Source organism: Amia ocellicauda, chromosome 16, assembly GCF_036373705.1.
Source record: "Amia ocellicauda isolate fAmiCal2 chromosome 16, fAmiCal2.hap1, whole genome shotgun sequence".
NCBI classification, from domain to species: domain Eukaryota; kingdom Metazoa; phylum Chordata; class Actinopteri; order Amiiformes; family Amiidae; genus Amia; species Amia ocellicauda.
Genome location: NC_089865.1, coordinates 14,468,661 through 14,490,850, shown reverse-complemented (window position 1 = coordinate 14,490,850; position 22,190 = coordinate 14,468,661). Strand labels below are relative to the sequence as shown.

Here is a 22,190-nt window from a genome sequence, read left to right as displayed (position 1 = left end):
AATGTAGAATAGCATTTGGTGCACATGCCATATGTTTTATTTACTTGGGGTTCAACCAAACCACAGCGCTTGCTTTTCTATTGAATACACATGTATTTCCATTTTATGCAAATACACTATTATTCATAGATAACAGAAGGGACAAAACAGGAATGATGGCAGGTGTCATCTCTGTGGTGTCAAGCAATTTTCTCATTAGGTGCCAACTCCTTTGAAATGGGAGTTTAATGTGGTACTGAAATAAGCTTTAAAACAACACAGTAAAAGAGGTATTTTATTAAACCTTTTCACTTCATGCACTGTTGGAAAACACGGGATACGGATAATTCCCTCTGCTGATGTTTACAGAGCTTGGCTGCTTTGATGTGAAAGCAAAGACCCATATATATCCAGATTTGCAAGTTAAAAATTACCGTGGACTTCTTTCCTATAATCAAAGGAACCGCTTTTTTTTTTTTTTTTTAATTCCCCTTCTTTACATGTTCTTGGCAAACATTGTATCAAGTTTTAATTGCTTCAGGTAAGTTTTCTTTTGTCTTCAAAAATAGAAAAAAAATCTGTACTAATCACAGGCACCTTTTGTGCATAAATATGAAGTCAGAAGGTTGTTGGGACTGTTAAAGCACACATTGATTTGGATACATTAATCATCAGGTGCAAATAAAAGAAACAATAACATTTTGAATTCTGTCGCTAATCCTTCATCATTTGGAGGGTTGTATATTACATATAGCATTAGCATATTTCACCAACTGTACCATAGAAACGGTGTACTGCTGTGCAATTAAATATGGTATACTTCCAAATGGGACCCTGGGGAAATTGTCATCCAACATCATATTGCCCTCCTGTGCATTTTTTCCATGGTCCCATTTGTATGTATATCAAAGGTAATTGCTTCACAGTGCAGTTTCACATTACAGTCATTTCAATTAGCCACCTAGCTTTAAAAGCACTTTGCCTTTTAAGAGATATCATGTGAAAATGTATTTTAAATTTCTGCATTATTTCAGTTAATAACAAAAATAACAGTTAATGTATGAATTAAGTGACTAATTCTTTATGCAGTTACAGGCGGTTGCCTATACTCTAAAAACCTGCCACCCTATAGACCGCTAAGATGATTCACCTCATTCACCTATTACATTTCAGTTACATCTGATATTAATCAACTGTTAGTTAGGTATATTTATGAACAGATTAACAAATACTCCATCAATAAATCAGTACACACTTTCTTATATATGAAAAAAGTATGTAACGATTATTATTATTAATAAAATGATTCACATCTGCAATACATGGCTGTTCGTTAGCTAATGGGCTTTAATTGCAATACAAAGAATTCAGGTAGTTGTTACATGTGTACTTTACTTTTGTATGTAACCTCACTTGACTTTTGTGGTTTATAAAAATCATCAACAACAACAACAAAAAAAAACTATTAAACCGCTAAAAATAAGTGGTTTGTCAATACCTGTACTTTCCTTTATATTACAAACAGTGGAGAAAATGGGGCCTGAATGGGAACTAAAAATACAAAAGTATTGTTTCTGCTCCCTTTTCCAAAAGTAATCTATCTACCTATAAATTGCAGTTTGTTCAGCAGTGATTCAGAATTAATTGTTTTTTGTGGAATATAAAAAGTATTTTCTCATTGTAACAGATTGTTGTTCAAATATCAGTGAGTTCTGGTCTGATGCTGTCCTCTGTATATCACTTGCCACTGATGAATGTCTTCTACAAATGTAGGTAATACATGATGGTGATTTCTGCTGACAGAATCATATCTAGTTTCTTGCAGCTCCAGGTCTTTAAGGTCATACTACTCACATTTGGCCTGTATGGTAGATTAAGATTTTTTTGTTCAAGGTTTTACAATAAAATAAAAAAAGATGCATTAGACCCCTTTTCAAGATATAGGTGTAAAAAATCTGCTGTAAAACCATACCAAATTAAAATTCACTGCATGTCATTCATATAGCGTTTAGTATGAAGTTCTAACACAAAAAAAAGTGAGTATACATGATCTCATTTACATAATGTGGATCTGTCCGATTAATACAGATGCCACTTAGGTTTTATAAACATAATACTTATACATATTTTACTCGAAGGGATTCACAGGCATCACTTAACATGTTAATTTGATAAACCATATTCAACACAGAGGCTTAATTTCTTGGTTTCTTTTGATGTGAGTGGTCCAATGGAGCTACAGTTTCAATCAGAGGTGTTTTGTTTAACACAAAATGTTTCAAATGGGTACTCCACAACATGTAGGTCAAAACAAATGTGATTAAGCCATATATTAAGGTGATTTCAATAGAAATGATGAGTTATAAAAAAAATGTTTACAACATTGATTAAAACAACTCAGTTCCCGTAATGTGAAGAATATTTTGTCATTCTCCATAAAGTAGGCCAAAGAAACAATATATTGCTTTAAGCGTAGATGCCTGAGAGAGCTTAATATAACACACTAAATGCAGTAAATGTTATTTGCAAGGTGAAGAACTGAATAACTTGCATACATCTACTGCATTGATTACAGGCGAGTGTATAGAAGAGCAGGATTCAAACTAATCTTCGAAACATTTCATATTACATAAGATAATTGCATGCCTTTGAAATCAACTCTATTTTGATGAACATAAGTGATCTGGATTGTTGAAATACTGAAAAACATATTATTCCATTAATGCTTTTATTTAATAAAAATAAGGACCTTCAAATTCCCAAAACTAGCAATGGAACAAATGCATGTACTTTCTATATAAATACAACCACATGACAAAACATATTACATTAAGAGGAACAGCTTGCATGTAAGCTTAGAGGAAGTTACTGAATAAGTCAGAAGACACAATTTGAAGTTAAAACCAAACATCGCTATTGCTTTCAGCCATCAAGCCAAACCAATATACTTACCGATTCATTTTAAAAGCTGTTTTATTCAGTCTATCCGGAGGAGTCCAAGGACACATCCATGAGCCATTTATCTCAGCTACACTAGACAACTACACAGAGCTACAGAGAAATAAAATCTGTTAGCAAGGTAAACATTTAGTTTCTATTGAAAATAGGAGAATAAAATTGTCAAACATTGCAGAGTTAGTTTATTGCTTTTATTATTTGTTCTGAAGTCACAATGCAATATTTAGTTTTCTGTAGTGTAGGATAGATCACCTTTTGCTTGACTGCTTTTAAATAATAAGAGAATCACACAAGCAATGGTCACCTGTGGGATATGAAAGCATTACAACGTTCACAGTGAGAAAGATTTCAGATCACTCTCCACACCATTACCCATAGAAGGATAAATATGTACAGGTATGTTTTACTTTGTTTGTTTTCCTTACAAAAGCATCACTTTCATTGTAAATTGAATGTAAAGAAGGACCGAAATTATACATTAATAAAATGGAGGTGTATTTATTCCTTTATAAAGGGTTCCTTGTTTAATACTTTTAAAAGCCACATTCACCATAGTCAGGATTTTAAGATTAATTTTCATTTGAAATCTGATGATATTTAGTGACATAATACAAACATTTAATAACCAACTTAACAAGGTCATTATAAACCCCACAATAAAACTGAATAAAATAATTTTCTTTTAGATGCAGTTTTGTTGAAACGTTACACTCAGATTTAAACCATTGCATTATTTGACATCAAAGGAGGTAACAGGCAGGTTTGAACAGAGAAAACAATCTCAAACAGCAGACAAAATGGGCTCCACACAGCTGGGTTTGGGTTTGCTCTGGCTTGGAAACCTCATTTATTTCTTCATTAATTCCCCTTGTTATAATAGTAAACACACAGAAAATAAATACTGTATACACAGTAAAGAGATGAAAATATCCAGATTCTGATGTCCAATTCTGAACATGCTTCTTTCTGAAACTCTTCAGCAGGTTTCATTTATGTAAACTGAAATTTAAACATACATTTTACATCTTTAGGATGTTTAAAACCTCATTAAAAAGTAAATATATAATATGAGAATAGCTCATTTAAATATATTCTTTTATTGAAAAGGTACATTTTAAATGTACACACTCTTCTTTAATACATATGTACTATGCACTAAACAAATACCCCACAGAATCTAATGAACAAAAACTTTTAAAATTCTTGGTGTAGATTGCTTTTTTTCTCTCAGATTCTAAAAATACAAATAATTTCATCTGTGCACTACTTATCCACTGCCCTTTTACAAGACAGTTAGTATTGCAACCTGTAAGGTAAACATTAAAAACACTATTGTAAATATATATATCTAATGTTCTGTACATTATTGCATCAAAGGGCCACAAAGTAATGCAGCACCATTACAAATGAAGAATAGTTTTAAACTACATAAAAATGAAAGGCCCATGATTTTCTTGCCAGATAACAGGCAAGATAAATGGTAAATGTGCAATTCTAGGATTTTTTTCTTTGAAAAAACAAACAAACCAAAAAAGCCTAACAACAGACAGCAACAAACCCAGTAAGAAACCTACTTAATTACATTTTTAAGATGATAGTACGGTTGCTTTGAGAGGATTAAAAAAAAAAAAGTATGGCTATCTATTTTTTTAATTTTTTTTTTTTTAATGAAACGTGAAAAGAAATAAGACTGGTATGTAATGTCAAAATAATTAGGCAGCCAGACAGCTAAACAAAAAACTAATAAGCTTTAAATTAGTTGAGATACATCTGATAACTACACAATAATACACAACAATACCGGGGCCTAAAACAGCATTACACAGTCCCTGACAACATCAAGACAAAAAGAAAATCGTATACTGTCCTTTTCTTGGGATGTTAGCCACACTGCTATATTTGTGCAGTTGGAGTTGTCCGTTTCATTGATTAGGAAGACCATGGTATTTTCAAGTCAATCAGGAAGCAGTTTGATGCTCTTCAGTTCCTTTGTTTGATTTTGATATCCAGGCCTCTATACATCCATTCTTGTTGACGAGTGCTCATGACGGAGGAAGTTGAGGGTAAACAATTTCATAAATACATTGTTCAAGCTCCGAAATTCCAATAGCTGTCCATATAAAAGTTGCCGCATTGGTCACACGGTTCAGATGTGTACGGTACACACCATGGCTAGGTCAGAGGAGAGGTCTTTCAGCTCACGCAAGCCTGGATAAGCCATCGCTACTGGCCTTTCATTGTCAGGTCCTGCTGAGGAGTCAGTACGGTGCGAAGAGGATTGATCCCGCCGTCGTACGCATTGGCCCTGGTGCGGCTCTTAAGAGAGAGGGTGGTAATGCAGGCGTCTGAAAGATTGAGGTATTGGGTCGAGGGTGCAGAGAAAGAGAGGGTACAGCTGACGGGGAGAAGGGTGGTGAAATAAAAGCAGGAGATAATGGCTTAAAGTCCTTCTGGAATGCAAGTTTGGCCTGAAGAAAGAAAAAAAAAAAAAGATAATTAAATCAATAAATAAGAAACACCCACCTTTCTTAATCATAATGGAAGGTAAGGATTTGATGTTGCTTTTGTTATTGATGAAGCAGGTTTACATATTATTTAAATACAACCAAATCTTACTGAACAATATTATATTTATTTACTGAGGCTGGCTGAATATTTGATTTATTAAAATATTATGAAAAATCATGTTTTTTTTTTAAGACTGTAAAGAGAAATGCCAGTTTACAGAGCTGAGCTTTGCCATTAGTGTAAAATAAACACAGAGCCTAAAGTAATCACCAGCCCAGCTGGAATATTTGAGTATAATCTGTGCATGTCTTAATCATGGCTATAAAATGTGCCTAGCATAATAAAATCAGCTTATGAACATGGGTTGGTATATTAACATTTAATGCCCTAGACCTGTGATATCCTTAGGATACTGTCACACTAAGTAGCAAGGTCAGCTTGGTTTAATAGTGTCACACAGAATGAATGCAAAGTCATATGGAAGACACACTGAAGCAAATCAAGGGTAGGTTTAGGATTTTCAATCCATCATGAGACATTTCCAAGTGGCTTTTGCTTTTACAGTGCATAATTAAACACAAACTAATTAAGAAGAAACAAGAAAACAGATTAGTATTATAACATATATTTCGTTTTCATCCAATTCCCAATTAACAGTGTCAGCGTAATAAGGCATAACTTCAGTCTAGAAATTGCTCTTACTGCCAAAACACTTGAGCTGCGCTGCTGTTTGTTGTAGGGGCTGTATTTAGGTTTCATGGGTTTGCCTGCGACCCTGTCCTTGTGCCTCCTGCTGGAAATGTGCTGCAATAGAAGAACGTAGTGCAAAGGAATAGAGTCAATATACATGTTTTCGAATTAGCGATATCCTCACTATAACACAATGAAAAAAATATTTTAAATGTATGTGGTCCATGAAAACTGTATACATTATATATACTAGTACACAACGATATAAATAGAGCTCTTTAAAATGAAAAAAAACAAAAAACATCAAGAGATAGTCTATGTTGAAATCTTATGATCAAATGCAATTAGGAAAATTGGAGCCAGATTCCATGTTTCCAAAGATTATATGATGCTGAGGATGGTATGCAAAACACGGTTTCTAAACAACGTGGTTAAGAACCCACATTACTGTGTAATCATATGGATGAGTATAGAATGGCAATGCTTTCTTTAGAATACAGACACAGCTGTACACATATGGTGCAATGTACTGGATTTGATCTGGAGAAAACCATACTCTTTACCAACTGTCATCATTTTGAGACTCTTCCCATAAAAACTACAGTCAGATTGACTAGATTAATGTTTGGCATGGGTTCAGAAAAGACATCAGTGATTGTGGAGATATGATTATGAAACTCTGTGATGTATAGAAACGTACCCCAAAAGCAGAAAATATAATTATTGCTTAGACACCCATGCCCTCAATTACAAATGTTATATTGTGTACCTGTTTAAGCTGGATTTCAGAGTTGACGTGAACATCGCATATTTCACAATGGAACGTCTTGTTTTGTAAACCTGACCCCTTAACAACGGTCGTCTGCACCTTGAGTTTTGATCCAGGTCTGGGATATGCCTTAATTGGACCCGCTCCATTTCGAGCTTCAAGCATTGTTTTGTGCTTTGAACCTAAGTTGAACAAATATTGAATAATAAAGATATTCACTTTGTTTTAGAACATCACCACACAATTACAAGACTTACAGAATAAATATACTGTATCTCTGTGGAAGAATACATTAAATTCAAATAATCTGTCCATGTGTACATTATGCACCCATGAAATCTGGATATAGATTAAAAGCCAATAGGAAAACTCAATTCTCTTTAATTTTACGCATAATTTCTAATGAAAGCCATAAGGACGTTTTAACAGCTCAACATACATAACCCATTGCTCCTTTATTCGTATATCCTTTACACAATCTAATTTACATTACATACGAATACCAATTATTGCAGCTTCACTTGTTGTCATGGCAATAAATTAGACAGCTGAAATATGAGTAAAGACCATGCATACAAATTTGAATTGACAATTATAATGTTAAACTATAATTCTGTTTCTATTCTCTTTCGCTGCAAAACATTTTATTATAACCCTTGTTAAAGGCCAAATGTTTAATGTTACCCACTCCTGCTCATATGTTTATTACTAAGCAACTGTTAATTACAATAATTATTGTGTTACCCAATTTAAATCGAGCAGAAGTTGAGTCCTTCCTTGCAATGAATTTGCCAAGGGAGATTAAAAATAAATAAATAATATGAATTCCCAGAACACATAGGCCATGATGAAGATACTTTTCACCCTATAAGGAAGAGTTTCATTTGCTGTGACAGTAATTTTGGTTTCCCTGGGGTTCTATCAAATTGAAAAAAGCATTGCAAACCTGTGTTGTGTGCCTCCAGTTGTGACAGGGAGTTCACGGCCACTTTGCATAGTGAGCAATAAAGGAGCTTCTTGGCTTTCTCCTCTTCAGATTCAGCGACAGCTGTGGTACCGTTTCCATTCTTCATCACTGGCCCAGGTGCTGGCGGCTCCGTGGGGGTCGTTGCAGTCGTCGTTTCAGACACCGGCTTAGGCAAGTTGGGTACAACAGCGACCAAAGCTTTCGGCGGCACAGCTTTTGGAGTACAAAGAGACCCCGACTTCTTTTCTAATAAGAAACATACAATGGCACGGTTAATCCTGGAAAGTACGCAATAATTTCTGAGTCACATTTTTGCCTTACAGGAAGGCTAATTTAAAAAACAAAAACAACAGGAAAAAACCCTGAAACGAAACAAAGAAAACCCAGCTGTCTTCCACACTTTTCTTGTCAGTAGCACAATCCCGATCCCAAGGGAAGATTGTTTTCTTCACAGAGTTTACCCCTTGTATAAACTCCCCAGCAGCTGAGTAATACAATCTGTTGCCTGGCTAACAAACCCCTGGCTCTTGTACTTACACAGACAGCACGTCTGCCATGGTACCTGATGATCCAGGTTCAATTCCCACTTAATACAAAGTTAAGAAAGCGGAGTACTGTTCCAGGCATACCTTTACACCTTAAACAATACAGACCTCAGAATACAGATCTGAATACATCCATAAGCCAAACCAAGAAATGTATGTATTTCTCCAACATCTCAAACCAGACTCAATGCAAGGCATAGAAAAATCGATTTCTATGAAACTCCGAGATCCACAGGGATGATATGCTTCTGCTGTTGGTTAGTGCTAAAAAATATATTTTGTGTGCATAGTTTTATATTTTAACAGAGAGCATTTGCTTTGTTTATTTAAAAATAAAATAAATCTAATGGCTCAAAAGGTAGTAGGTTTTCTGTGCCACAACACTTTACTCATGATCTTAACTGTTATATAAAGTAAGTTAAAACTATTCTGTATCATTAATTCATGTAGCGTGTCTGTGCCAGTTGAAAACACATTGCACCGAATAACAGGCCATTTAAAATACACAATTACAATTTAATACTGGTTTAAATGGAAATCAAAGTCACTGTGCAATTAGCTGTTATCAAGCTACCACTGGGTCACAAATGTACTCACAGTTAGACATTCAAAAGATGGGTTGTTTAAAATCACATGAATATACATTACATTTCAGATTAAATATCACTAAATTGCATTTAAAAAAAACAAAACAAAAAAAAGTATGCACTTAAGGTAATGGCAATATAAGGGAGAAGTGAGAGTGTTAATATAATGCACTATAACAAAAGTAATTGTACATTTAAGTGTGTTAAAGCTAATGTTGTGAAACAACTAATATCCTAATTATGTTCATGAAAAGGAAATTATTTTAATATGATTTTTATTTTCCTTACAGCACTTTCAACATGTGTTCAGGAGATTCCAGGAAAGCAAACTTTATAGTAATACTTATTTTTAAAAGTAAAAGTCTAGTCTATCAGTGTCAATCCAGAGAACTCAACATATTTGTATGGATAATCTACCGTGCTGTATTTTAGGATATCGTATAAACTGTTCTGTTATATAAAGTATTGCAGTTAGCAATTTTAATGATTTAGATATCCTACTTTCTCAATGTAAACTAAATCCCACTTCATCCTCAACTGGCAGAAATCTGGAGAGCAATTACAGAGCTCCTGATACAGGCGATGGTCTAAACAGAGCTTATATTAATACACTATCATCACAGCATGAGGGCCACAAAGTCCTTGGTGAATCAGTCTGGCATTAATCTCTGGTGATCCCAAAAAGATGCTGGATACAAATGAGGAAAATTGTCTGAAGAAGCTGCAGTACTGTGATTTTCTTGGAAGTTACTGAAAATAAGTAGGCTATAAACCCCATCTGCAGTGTCCTGTGCTTTTTTAAGTTTTGCACAAAATCATCTCAACCATCAAACAGCTTTTGTATAATTCATTGTTTTATATAATTCATTAATTTTTTTACACTGACATGTAAAATGTATTGTATTGCCCAAAAAATATTAAATACAGTTTTCAGATTATACATTTCAACAGTTTTTCTCGTTTCTGAAGGTGGTGTCTGAATTTTATAGACTTCTGGTGAATATGGTCACAACAACAGGAATATCACCCCTGATAATGAGAAAATTCCCATGGGATCTTTAAAAGCACATCTCCCCCCCGTCATCATACTTGGTAATGGTGTGGAAGTTCTGGCCCAAAATTATGTATGTATGAATGAATGAATGTATGTATGTATGTATGTATGTATGAATTAATGAATGAATGTATTTGACTCACATCCAAGGTGGTATAGTTGCTAGCAACAAAAATGCATGCTCAAATAAACAGAATAACAAACAAATAAAAAACTCCTATCTTCCAAAACCACCATCAAAGTCAGTTCACAAAAGATTCGATGTCATGAAAAGTGATCTCATTGTTGTTTGACTATATTTAGCCAACCCTAACACACCTGGGAAGTGGAAATCCAAAGTGTTTACACAAAGCGCACTTACTTACCTACAGTGAGGAAAATGAGTTTTGAGATGGCGGTGTTGTGGTTTTAAACACGTTCAGAGTACCAAATACAAATGAGTACAATACTTTTAGAGGCCTTTTTAAATGATAAAGCATACCTTATGAAGTGGGGTGGGTGGGGAGTAGTTATTAATGACAAAAAAGAGGTCTGTGATGGTGAGCGGTGAACACCAGCATGCAATCACACACAACCAGCACGTGGAGGAACAGAAGTGAATGTGAACAAAAACAAAAGTTGCAATTAACCTGGTTTGTCAGAGCTGTTGGCAGTGACTGCAGTGGAAGTGGTGGAGGTGGTGATTGTCTTTGCGCTGTCCTTGGTAGAAGCAGTTTTCTGCTTATTTTTCATGGACTCCTGTGCTTTGAGCTTCTTGGCATGTTTACTGCCTTTGTAGTGTGCCTCGGCTTGGCTCTACAAAGGAGAACAAATGAACCATGCAATCAGGCTCATTTCTCACACTTTATCACATCATGGGCAACAATACAGAAGAAAAACAACTTTCAATAGAAGGCACCCTTTATTTTGCAGGGATGTTTTACAATATACTTGTACTTGATTGGTTGCATATATTAAGATATACAACACTTATCAATTCAAAGGAACACCGACCAGCCAAACAAACCAATAAAAATAACATTTGAGGAATTCATTTAATTGACTCTCAGGAAAGTCTATGTTAAAATGTGTAAATAAATTTCAAATGGTGCAGGAAAAAAATTGATTCAAGCTAGTGTTTGCAGATTTGTACACTACAGTATACAAGTCTTGTGGTATAGAATTTAAAGAATGATTAAGTTGGATTAAGTCCTATTTGAATTTATGATGTAGTTATGGGGGCTATTCTAAGATGATTTAGCAAGTAGATCCAAAGGAGGCATGCAATTTCAGAAAATATCTTTAATTCATGTTTTTGTTATGTCATCTAGACCTACTTTATTAATATTTGATATATTTGGTCACAAACAAATACTAAAAACAATGTTATGACTGTCTACTGTTTACACACATCTATTTAATTTGTTTGTTGATGTATTAATTTATGTATTTAGCTATGTGTGTATATATATATATATATATATATATATATATATATATATATATATATATATATATATTTATATATTATGTGTGGTTTGAACCTGAATGCCACTGAATCTTTATGTAGCTTTTAATCATTGTATCTATTCAGATGCATTTTTATTTAGCAAATATCTACACTGCTTTATTACATAATTACAGAAGCACTTTTTAAGTTATTTTTGGCATTGCTTTGTAGCTAGGAGGAGCAGTGGAAAACTGCACTGCAGCAAATGTATCTAACTCCATTTACCTCTGATACAGTTTAATACAAAGCGAGGTAAAACATATTGCTCATGAAGAACATCTCAGCTGTGGTAGCATAAATCACAGTTGACATCAAAGTAATGCATCAATTTTACATAATGCACCCATTTGCCACAGATGATCAGTCAAACAAAAAGCCATAGAAATTATCCTTTTTATTTTTATCTTGTTTTTTGGGGGGGATGGATTAAGTTGAATAGCTGCAGACAATTTAACATTTCTTGCTACATTGTAAAGGTGCCTCTATTGAAAGAAATATATTAACTCCCATAGTTAATATCATATTTTGTAATCAAAACAAACAAAATCCATAAATAAAGCATGCTACTAATGTAATGACACAGAGTGACTGCTAAGAGCACAGTGCTACAGATCTCAGGTAGAATTCTGCGTTGGAATTTAGTTTTTGTTGACACATGCAAATCTAAACCAAAAGCATAGAACTAAATATATACTAGGAACATTGGATGCTGTTCACTTGAGCAAGTGAAGCAGCCTATGAATATGAAGGCAGTATGCAGCAATGGCACAAACATGACAAGAGAACACAAAGCCAAAGTTGCATTTCTCTTAACAACTACAAGAGGTTGCTTGCACCATCAGTCACCATAATAGCCAAACTATTCATTCAAGTGACAACATGACTGAACATATTCATATACAAGAGCACCGTACATATAGTAATACAGAGTATGCACCGGATTGTGTGATTGTATCTTAATTTAAAGAGCAGTATGCATAAATCTCTCCTGAACTATAGGTGCAGTAATTAATTGGGGACTGCTACAGGATAGGCATATTTGTTGACAATGTATTTAAACAACAACATACTGGCTCTTTAAATACACTTTTCATTATCTTCGAATGATGAAACTAAAAGCACATTGTTTTTAGGGTGATTCAACTTTGTACAGGAATTACATTGTCTGGGGACTCTATGTACAAATAAAGAAACATGTACATGCTCTATTAAAGGTTTTGTGGCTGCCCTATAGAACAATTATAACATATCATCTGTCTGACTATGTGTGTTTTCATATCTCAAGTTGCTTTTGAAAAATTTGGCCTGGGTTGCAGTTTTGAATGATTTATCAGACAAATTCAAATGATAAAGAACCAAAGAACTACAACAAACAGCATCACCTCTGAGATATGAAGATAACTGTCAGTTGTTCGATGGTTTTCACTGCCTGAGTGAGTGCTGTACTGAATTTCCACAATGGAGCTCAGACAATGGTGACTCGAACACGAGTGACACTCAGCGTTTTTGTGACATCTCAGTAGTGACACCGATGATTGCACTTCTCGAAAGAGAGGGTTGCATCTGTATTATTATACATTATTCAAAATTGTACCCCAGAGCACAACATTATACTAAAACAGCTGAGCATAGCATAACACACATGGAAGCCATATAATAATAAGTAATAATATGTTTCCATAGGGTAGCCATAAGACCTTTAATACATTATTTGCAAAGATAATTTGCTACCACAAAAGGAGATGTAAGTGCACTCAAGAGAAAGGCTTATTAGGTACTGAGAACTAGTAAGCCTTTCTGCTGATATTTGCAAAAAGAGCTGCCTGCAATATCAGTATTACCCTACTACTGCATTTGATTCACTCCATTCAATCCTCATCTACTGTACAAAGAGACCTGTTAAAAACAAACAAATCCATACACTATTACAGCGTGTTTTGCATGAGGACATCGCAGAGTGTCACTACAGCATTGGCTCTAAGTTAATTAAATTAAAACACTTCTGATAATTTTGTCAACTCCTACAATGGCTCTAAAATTCAGTGTGAACACAGTGCCAGCTCCGTCACATTGGAGGGCTCTCAAAATGCTCTTTCCCTTTTAACAGGTAATGACAAAACGCTATAATCCATTTATGTCCTCTGGTTGTGTTAGCTCGACAGACTCCTAAGGCATTCAGTGTACAGGCCTCTGTGCTGAATCACTGAATCGCACAGATGAATCAGCCAATTAAGGGTTATGAATGTTTTGTGTATTCACGCCAACTGTCAAATGTATTAGCTGTTCATTCCCTTTTTGTATACTGAATGCATGCAATCTCACTTGGGTCTAGAAAAAGAAACATGGCTTTAAAATTATAATTTAAATTCTAGGTTAAAGTACAGATGAGTATCAAAGGAAAACTTTTGATATTGCTTTGTCTTTACTTAATAGTTTAAGTTCAATCAAAGCTGGGAATTTAAGTCATGAAGACTTTTTGCCAGGCATACAAACTCATTTACTCTAAAACACTGATTAGTATATCATGAAATACAGAAACATACATTTGAAAAATATAAATGGTTCTACACAGGAAAATAAATTGTGAGTCTTTAAATGAGAGCATTAATTTCAAATTTAGGATTAAAAAATTGCTTCTTACCCACAGCAAACCACTTAACAGCCAATGTCTGAATGGATAAATTAACATCTGGGACTACAACTTGCTACTGTATCCTTCTAATTCATGAGTTCATTTACTGATTAAGCTTTACAAAAAGACAAGCGTTCTTAATTAACTTTGAAAGCTGCTTGAAAAAATTGTAAACAGATTTCTAGCATCCTGAAATTCAGGGCCGATAATCCACAAAATGCATTGCCATCGATTGTGAAAGTACATTTTAACTCCCAAATTTGTGATAAAAAGTGCTGTGAATATAGTTTATTTCTTTCCAGTTAACCTCAGCCATCATTCACTACAGCTAAATGCTAATTTCCCATGTTCAATATTCAAGACCCTTTATAAATTGTAATCCAATTCCCCAGATTGTTTAATTATAAAATTCTACAGGGTGATTTTGAAAGTGTTTGGTCCAGTGTACTATTTGCATTAGCTTAAATAAAACAATTACAAGTCCAAGTCCACAGAATATATATTTGTTTGCGTGTTTCACGAACAGGAGAAGAAAACTGTGTTTCTTTTATATGGATCGTTTCATCGCCTCTAACGTGTATTATCTCAGATCACCAGCTTGTATCCCTCTCTCATGCAGTTCACTTTATTTATTTCCCTTTTTTTATGGTTTTACAGAAGGCCAACTTAATCCATTCTGCCCTTCTAGGCTCCTATCGTCTCCAAATCAGTATCCCCCGAGACAACAGATTATCCCCTTATCTTCAAAGAAAAGCTCACTTTTAAATTAATCATACCTCATTCTTACTAATTGCGACTGGAAACCTTAACATGGAAAGAAGACATCACAAGTTCTCAGCTCCTCTTATCTTGTTACATTCAATCTTCTAATGCCTTCTGGTCAATCTCCTCACAGTTAAATTGTTAACAGCTTGATAATAACTTAGATGTTATTTCTACACACACTAGTTAAAGTAAAGGATTAAATCAAAATAAAAAAGTTTTTCCACTTGCATAACAGATATTATTGATCACACCAACCCCGGCACCACCCTGTACCCTATATCTTAACTACAGCCGTCTCCAAGAGGATATTAAGCTTTAATGAGGACAGCAGATTTGACATGGCCTTCTACAGTTGCCATCCATGGTTAATTTAATTTAAAGGTTTGGTGCTTTCAGTTCACTAAGACTTGAGTTCATAGCTTTTATTTCAGACAGGACAGCCACTAAGAGATCAGATAACATCAAATGGTCTGCCAGGAAAGAGCCATTTTCCTGTTCATTCTCTCTTTGATCTATTTTTTATGCTACTTCTTTAAACCTGATCTATTACAATAATTTCTGTAATTAATATTATATGCGAGGAACCACATTCCAACTTTAATTCACTGTCTTAAACAAAAGTTCCTTCAGCTAACAGTCTAAAGGGTGAATTTCAAAATGTGTTTTCTCTTACTTAAAAAAATAAAATAAAAGTATAATATTCAAAAGCAAAATTATGTTTTGCATTTGTTTGTATGTTTCACTTTTTACATAAACAGGGATGACTATACAGATGTCAAATTTGAATTATCCATAATTTAAGCCTGCGTCTAATTTGCCAATTGACATTGCCAATGGTAAATAAAAAAAATATTCCATTATTATTACTTAAATCACAATCATTTTACATTAGGGTGGCTTTCTGAAGCTAACCAAAGCCACACCATATAACTGAATAAATGTGGATTGAATATGGCCCATTGGTGGCACACAACTACCCATGTTGCTAGAATGATAATTGCCACAACTGCAAATGAGTGATGTATATTAATAAAAAGACACATATTCAACAAAATCCTCAAGAATATATGGTAAAACATTCATGAAAGAGATCTGCAGATGTGTTGGCATGAGATGGATAATACTAAACTCCATTTCAGCAAGAGTCAGTTCAGTATTGTTGAACTGACAAACCTATGTTATTATTATTATTATTATTATTATTATTATTATTATTATTTGACTGATTATATTACATTATACATTTACAGGGAAACTTCTAACAGACATGCAATGCAAAAGGTTCTCAATGAAATATGTACAATAGAGGATAATGCAAGAAGTGGTCCAAGATCTGCAAAGGTGAATTACATTATCCTATAAATCACAACTACATGTTGAGGTCTTTGCTTTCCATTCAATCATTCATTTGTTTATGTATTTATTTTCATGAATGCTCTGGCCTTGCCTAATATTAAGTCAAACTCCAGAAACACTTTCAATTTATCTTTTGGCAGGAGTCACATAAAAACTTGGCAAACTAGAGCACTTATAAAACTGGTGTTCATGAGCATTTAAACACTAAAAAGCATTACAAAAAAAACATCCATTAGTACATTTCTTATTATTTTTTATGTTCTCTTAAACTATGTTGCTTAGGTATATACTAGTTGATTCAATTGACCAGTGCATTAAAAACTCCATAAAAAAAAACAAAAAAAAAACAATGCTATTAATGATTGATTTACTAAAAGTGTTTGCTTGTTGATCCTTTACACTGCACATGCATTTTATGTGTATGTTGACAAAATGTATAGACATTTTAGAATGCAGTGGGCAGTGTATTCATGATTCATGATGTTTCTTCAATTTGCAATGGCAGCAAACAAATATCTCTTGCACCTGCAATGCGAGTCTTGGTATATTGCTATAGCTCAAAGGCTATAACATGATCTGTGACCATGCCAGCGGAAGTGGAACAAAGTTATCAGCCTGTGAAAGGCTTGGTCTTAACAATAGAAAAAAACACATTCAGTCACTCCTGGAAAGCAGAATGATTTATAATTATGTTGTAAATATTTCAATTAGAATATAATTTAAACGATTTATGAAGCCACAAAACTATTATATGAAAAAAATACATATAATATGTATCATAGAAAAAATGCATGTCATGCACCTGTCTTTTGCTGTGGCTTTGCCTCCAGTATAATTGCACAATTAAAAATATGTTTCCAACACTGCTGGAATAAAATCTTAACTGTGTGCATGTTTTTCATGAAGGGCACTTTCCTAAAAAAAGCAGGAGGATTAATATGAAATCCTTCATATTAGTCATTTATAAACTCAAGGTTGTTTCAAGTGCATTTATACAATAGTATCATTAACATACAGTAATTGACTTTAAGCTATCTTTAACAAAACACCAGGTATTATGTTCAAATAATTCAAGATGTACAAAGAAAATACATGAGAATTTATTTTTAAAATTTAGCTAAATGATCATGTTTACCACCTGAAACAGTCTAGCCATTTTATGCTCATGTTTACCATAATAGGATTTTCAACACAATTGAGTAAAACAAAGGAGCAGATTGTGCTTGAGACCCTCCATCATGCCTAATTGTTTATACTCACAACCTACTGCTTGTCACAATGGGTATGATCTGTTTATGTCAAAGTGACATAAGCACATTGTACTTTTTCTTTCTTCATCTGGATTAGCACACCCAATATCAACAACTCTGAAGTCAGTATTGTTTGTTTTCTTTCCCCCATTACCCGTTTATAACATGCACCTACATATGCCTGACAGGAAATAAACTGGCTCTGTGTTGATCACTTGTATTGCAGTGTCTTCTCTGCATTTTGTGTTACACTGGACACTGAGTTACTTAATAACATAAGTTATTTATAAGAAACATATGACACTTTGAATCAGTAATAAATTAATGTGTTGTTCACTACCAAATATCCTTAAACACACCTGAATAGCCATCCCTGAACAATTGTGTTAGACAATGGTGAATTCGAGTGAATAGGTACTGCAGAGTGAGGGGAGGTTAGTAATTAAGTAGGTTTGTTTAAATTATAGGATATCTTTTATAATTACAGGAAACAAAATGCATAATCCTAGCACCATTGCTATAAATGACAATTTACAGAAAGCACTGTTTTCTGGTAACGTATCACAGTATCTACAGTTAATATTTAGACATTTCAACTTTTTCTTGCTGTGCTTTTATGGTGAGCATAGCTTTAAAGCTAAACTACAGGACAGGATTTGAAATGGTGGTATAGTGGACATGAATCATTAACTGTGGTAACAGCAACAGTTTGTGGTTGTGGATTGCTCAGTTAAGTAAATTAAGACACTAAGAAAGGTTACAGACGAGCCATTTGAAATGTAGAATTACCACAGCTGGTGAGAATAAAGGAAGACATGGCATGGACAAAGGGCAACAACAAGAAGCAAATTTGCTCAAATAAATAAATACAAATAAAGCAAAAACCAACGAAATGAGCATAATGTAGAGAGTACATCATGTTATTTCTTAAATAGGGATCAAGATTGTTAAGAAGGAAGAAAGAGGCTCATATCTCACCAAACCCCAAGAGTTGTCGCTGTTTGAGCAGCAGTGATACAGAGTCTGAAATGGCACCCCTGTGACAAGACAGATATGCTCTGCCTGGAGAACAAGAAGGATGTGTCACATGGGCGTGAACTCCACTACACAATGTCATTGAGAGTAAATACACCTATGAGCAATAACTCTTTCCCATTGAAACAGGGAACAGTTTAATTGAAACTCTAGCCAGTTATTGTCAAAGGTAAATACATTAAGATTGTACTTTTGGCAGGGGAAAAAAATCACAAAAACATGCAAGAATGTAATTTATAAGCATATGGGTTGAGGGGTATCAGATGGCAGTTTTAAGCTAATCTAGTGTATGTTTCAGTTTCACCTGCAGGCTTTACAGAGTTTATTAAACATCTGTCAACTAAAGCCCTCATTATAAACCTGTGATAGAAAAAACACTAACAGAAATTGTTCTTCACTTGAAACTTCATTACAGCTGAGGGGAAGAAGTGTTAAGACAACAAGCCATCCACTCTAGCCACTGTATACCAAGATTGAATGGCATAATAGAATTACAGCAAACTGAGAAGAAGGTGATTCAATTACACATGTTTCAGTTTTTCACACACATAGAAAGATGATGCAGGTTGTGGGATCCAAAACAGAAAAACTGGCCCCTAGCGACTGGATGGAATGAACATAAACCTTACCAAGACATGGCCAATTTCAAAGAAGCTTATCAAACATTAAAACCTAAGCCTCAAATGACATTGTTTTCTTTTAAATTATGTAGTTATGTCTGCAATATCTCACCCCTATGGGAAACATGGTTTTAAAGACAAGAGATAGTCTAAACCTTGTCAGGTGACTCTTAGATATTGGGATACATTTGTTGCCAGAAGGTTTAAAAAAAATAAGCTGACACTAACATGACATAAAACATCTTTGCTCTGCCATATTGTACTTGGATTTGGAGTGGCTGGATAAGGTGCTTGTTAAATCTTGCCTCTCTCAATTCCTAGACTATGTTGTGTTTCATCACATGCAGAGAGAAACATTGCACACCAAAAACTCCCAATTCACTGTCTCCCTTACTATGAACAGTAGAGTTGTGTGTAAGTCCAAACAAATCGATCTATTCTTTATTTAAAAAAGTAAATCACTTAGACACACCTATATTCTTCACAGTGAGAGAGAGTGTGATGGAGAAGGGGAGGTTGCATGGGTTGATCCCTGCATGTGATGCACCCGGACTGAGTTTGAGGTGTAGCACTACAGCAGTCGGTGGAGTTTTATTGCTATGAAAAGAACAGTGCCAAAATGTGTTAAAGCAAACAAGCACTACTGAATATTATTGCCAATAAGGATATAGAGCGTTTTACTTTTGATAATTATGTTTTCAATATACTGTTCGGCTGATATTTAAGTGCCTTTCCCCAGCTGATAAATTGATATCTTATTTACAATTAAATAACATATGTACAAATTCAAATAAAAAACACAGAAATAACAATTTGAAATGCTAAGATGCAATGCGATGTTATCTGAGTTTGTTCAGTCATCTACAAATATCTGATGAGTAAGTATTAATGAAGCTGAAAACCACATAATATATTATTCATAAAAATAATAACTAGCTAAAAAAACTACGGTGTTACCACAGTCATCCAACTGTCTATTTAAGCCTGCTAAGAAACCTTTTCTCAATTACTGTTCACAGTGGGAGAACTGCAATAACTGGGCTTAGTGCCACTTCTTGCCATCCATCTTAAATTAAATGGCTTAATCAATGCCAAATGAGAGTGGAAAAACAGGAAAATACTGCACTTAATTACCCTTTATCCCATCAACACACCAGAAACAATACAAAAACCAAACCGTTTTATTCAGTAACCTTATTCTCTAATGAACTAACACATTTCGATCATCAGTTCTTGACAACTGTACTGTGTAGTACTGTACTGTGTGCGCCAAAATACATTTTACAAACATATAATTTGTACACCACTAATTTAAAGAGAAACATGGAGCTCTTATTTTATATACACCAAGCATGTTTTCAGAAAAAAAAAAAAAAACAACTGAATTGTGTTTGGATAGAGACACTAATTGATGATGAAAAAACAAACAACAACAACCTAATTTGCAGCATTTCTCTACCAGCAGCATTTGCATGCTGAGGCTGCAAGTAAAAGCCAAATCAAACAAGTGCACTTCAGAACTGGCTTTGTAATTTGTATTTATTTATAGCCTATTACATTTGTACTTCAAGACATGTAAGAGCTCGAAGATCCACACTTATATTCATTACACTTGTATGATTTTGTATAACCTGCTTAATTATTATATCAGGTCACATGCGTTAAAATAAAGGATATTTAGTTTTAGTCTAAATACAGACAATACATATTATAACATTTAAAATAAATATATAAAAAATTGTATGATGAAATTACACAAGAGGTGACTACTGACTTCCGAAATGTCTTTCTGACTGCTATTGAAAACATTTAATAGATAATTTGAAACCTTTATGTTTTTTTCTATCATGTTCCAGTATATAACACATATTTGGATACATACATGTATAAAACAGCTCTGGAAAAAATTAAAAGACCACCAATCAATGTTAAGTGGTCTCTTATTTTTTTCCAGAGCTGTATTTTGAATAATAGCTAATAAATCCAACAAATATCTTAGATCTTCAAGCACAACTTTGATAGCCACTGAAACCTAAAGCTCTAGAAAGAGTACATTGGTGAAACATGAATATGCATACAGTATATTACTTACCTCATTGTAGGGACACAACCGAAAGCTCCCACTGAAGAAATGACTAGTTAAACAATATTGCAAAGTAGAAAATATTGCAAAACCTCAAACAGAAACATTCTGACAGCTGTTTTTGTTTGTACTGGTTTGACTGGTTGGCTAACATATGTGCCGTAGATCACTTTTCATTTGAGTCTTTTTTGACTGGTGTGGATGTGGAAAAAGGACACATTACAGACAATATAATATATAAGCCCTGAAACAACATAAGAATATCCCAAAGAAGGTATCCTCTACTCACATCTGAATTAAAACGGAGCTGGCAGACGTTGCAGGAGATAACTTGCTTTTTCTTTGGAGGAATAGACACTCCAAATGTGTGGTTAATTACAGCTTTCTGTACAGGATCCATCTGGAGGGCAAACATCGGAAAAGTACACTTAATACAGAGCTGGAGAAATCGGTCTTAAGCTTAACATTTATTAGAGAGATTTTATGTCTGCTGAGAGACTGCTGAGGTAAAGGCTTGCATATGAATAACCATTAAACCTTACGATGAAGCAAAAATAACTCATTAGTATGTTGAACTTACAAAATGCATCATAATACAGAAACCTTTCAAGGTAGGCCAAGGACTGCAATTCAACCATTAATCATTTTAAAGACAAAAAAGGGGGGGATAATGTAGCACAAGACCATAATTTGACATTTTAAAAAAGTTAAAAAAGTGATTCAAACAAAACAGATTATCATGTAGACTAACACAGCAAAACATTTAAATTGTCCGTTTGTATTGATCAGATCTACGTTCTCTCACATGCAACCTAGCTGATGGACAGAGAGGTTATTCAACTTTCCATTTTAATTCTAATACATGTTATTGAATTAATACACATGCAGTACACAGTAACTGAC

The 22,190-nt window shown here is 34.2% G+C and overlaps 1 protein-coding gene across 3 annotated transcripts in view; it reads right to left on the bottom strand.

Annotated features, from left to right (window-relative positions):
• Window positions 1–3,114: 3,114 nt before the first annotated feature.
• The window catches only part of znf385b (zinc finger protein 385B), an 82,082-nt gene continuing 63,006 nt past the window's right edge, over window positions 3,115–22,190 (bottom strand). For all 3 annotated transcript variants that reach the window (XM_066687964.1, XM_066687966.1, XM_066687965.1), the window contains 6 exons: window positions 21,577–21,687; window positions 10,687–10,852; window positions 7,851–8,117; window positions 6,905–7,086; window positions 6,148–6,249; window positions 3,115–5,405 (listed from right to left, as the gene is read on the bottom strand). In XM_066687964.1, the coding sequence (XP_066544061.1) occupies window positions 5,196–5,405; window positions 6,148–6,249; window positions 6,905–7,086; window positions 7,851–8,117; window positions 10,687–10,852; window positions 21,577–21,687 (1,038 nt within the window). In that variant the 3' untranslated portion in view covers window positions 3,115–5,195. The remainder of the gene's footprint in view (window positions 5,406–6,147; window positions 6,250–6,904; window positions 7,087–7,850; window positions 8,118–10,686; window positions 10,853–21,576; window positions 21,688–22,190) is intronic.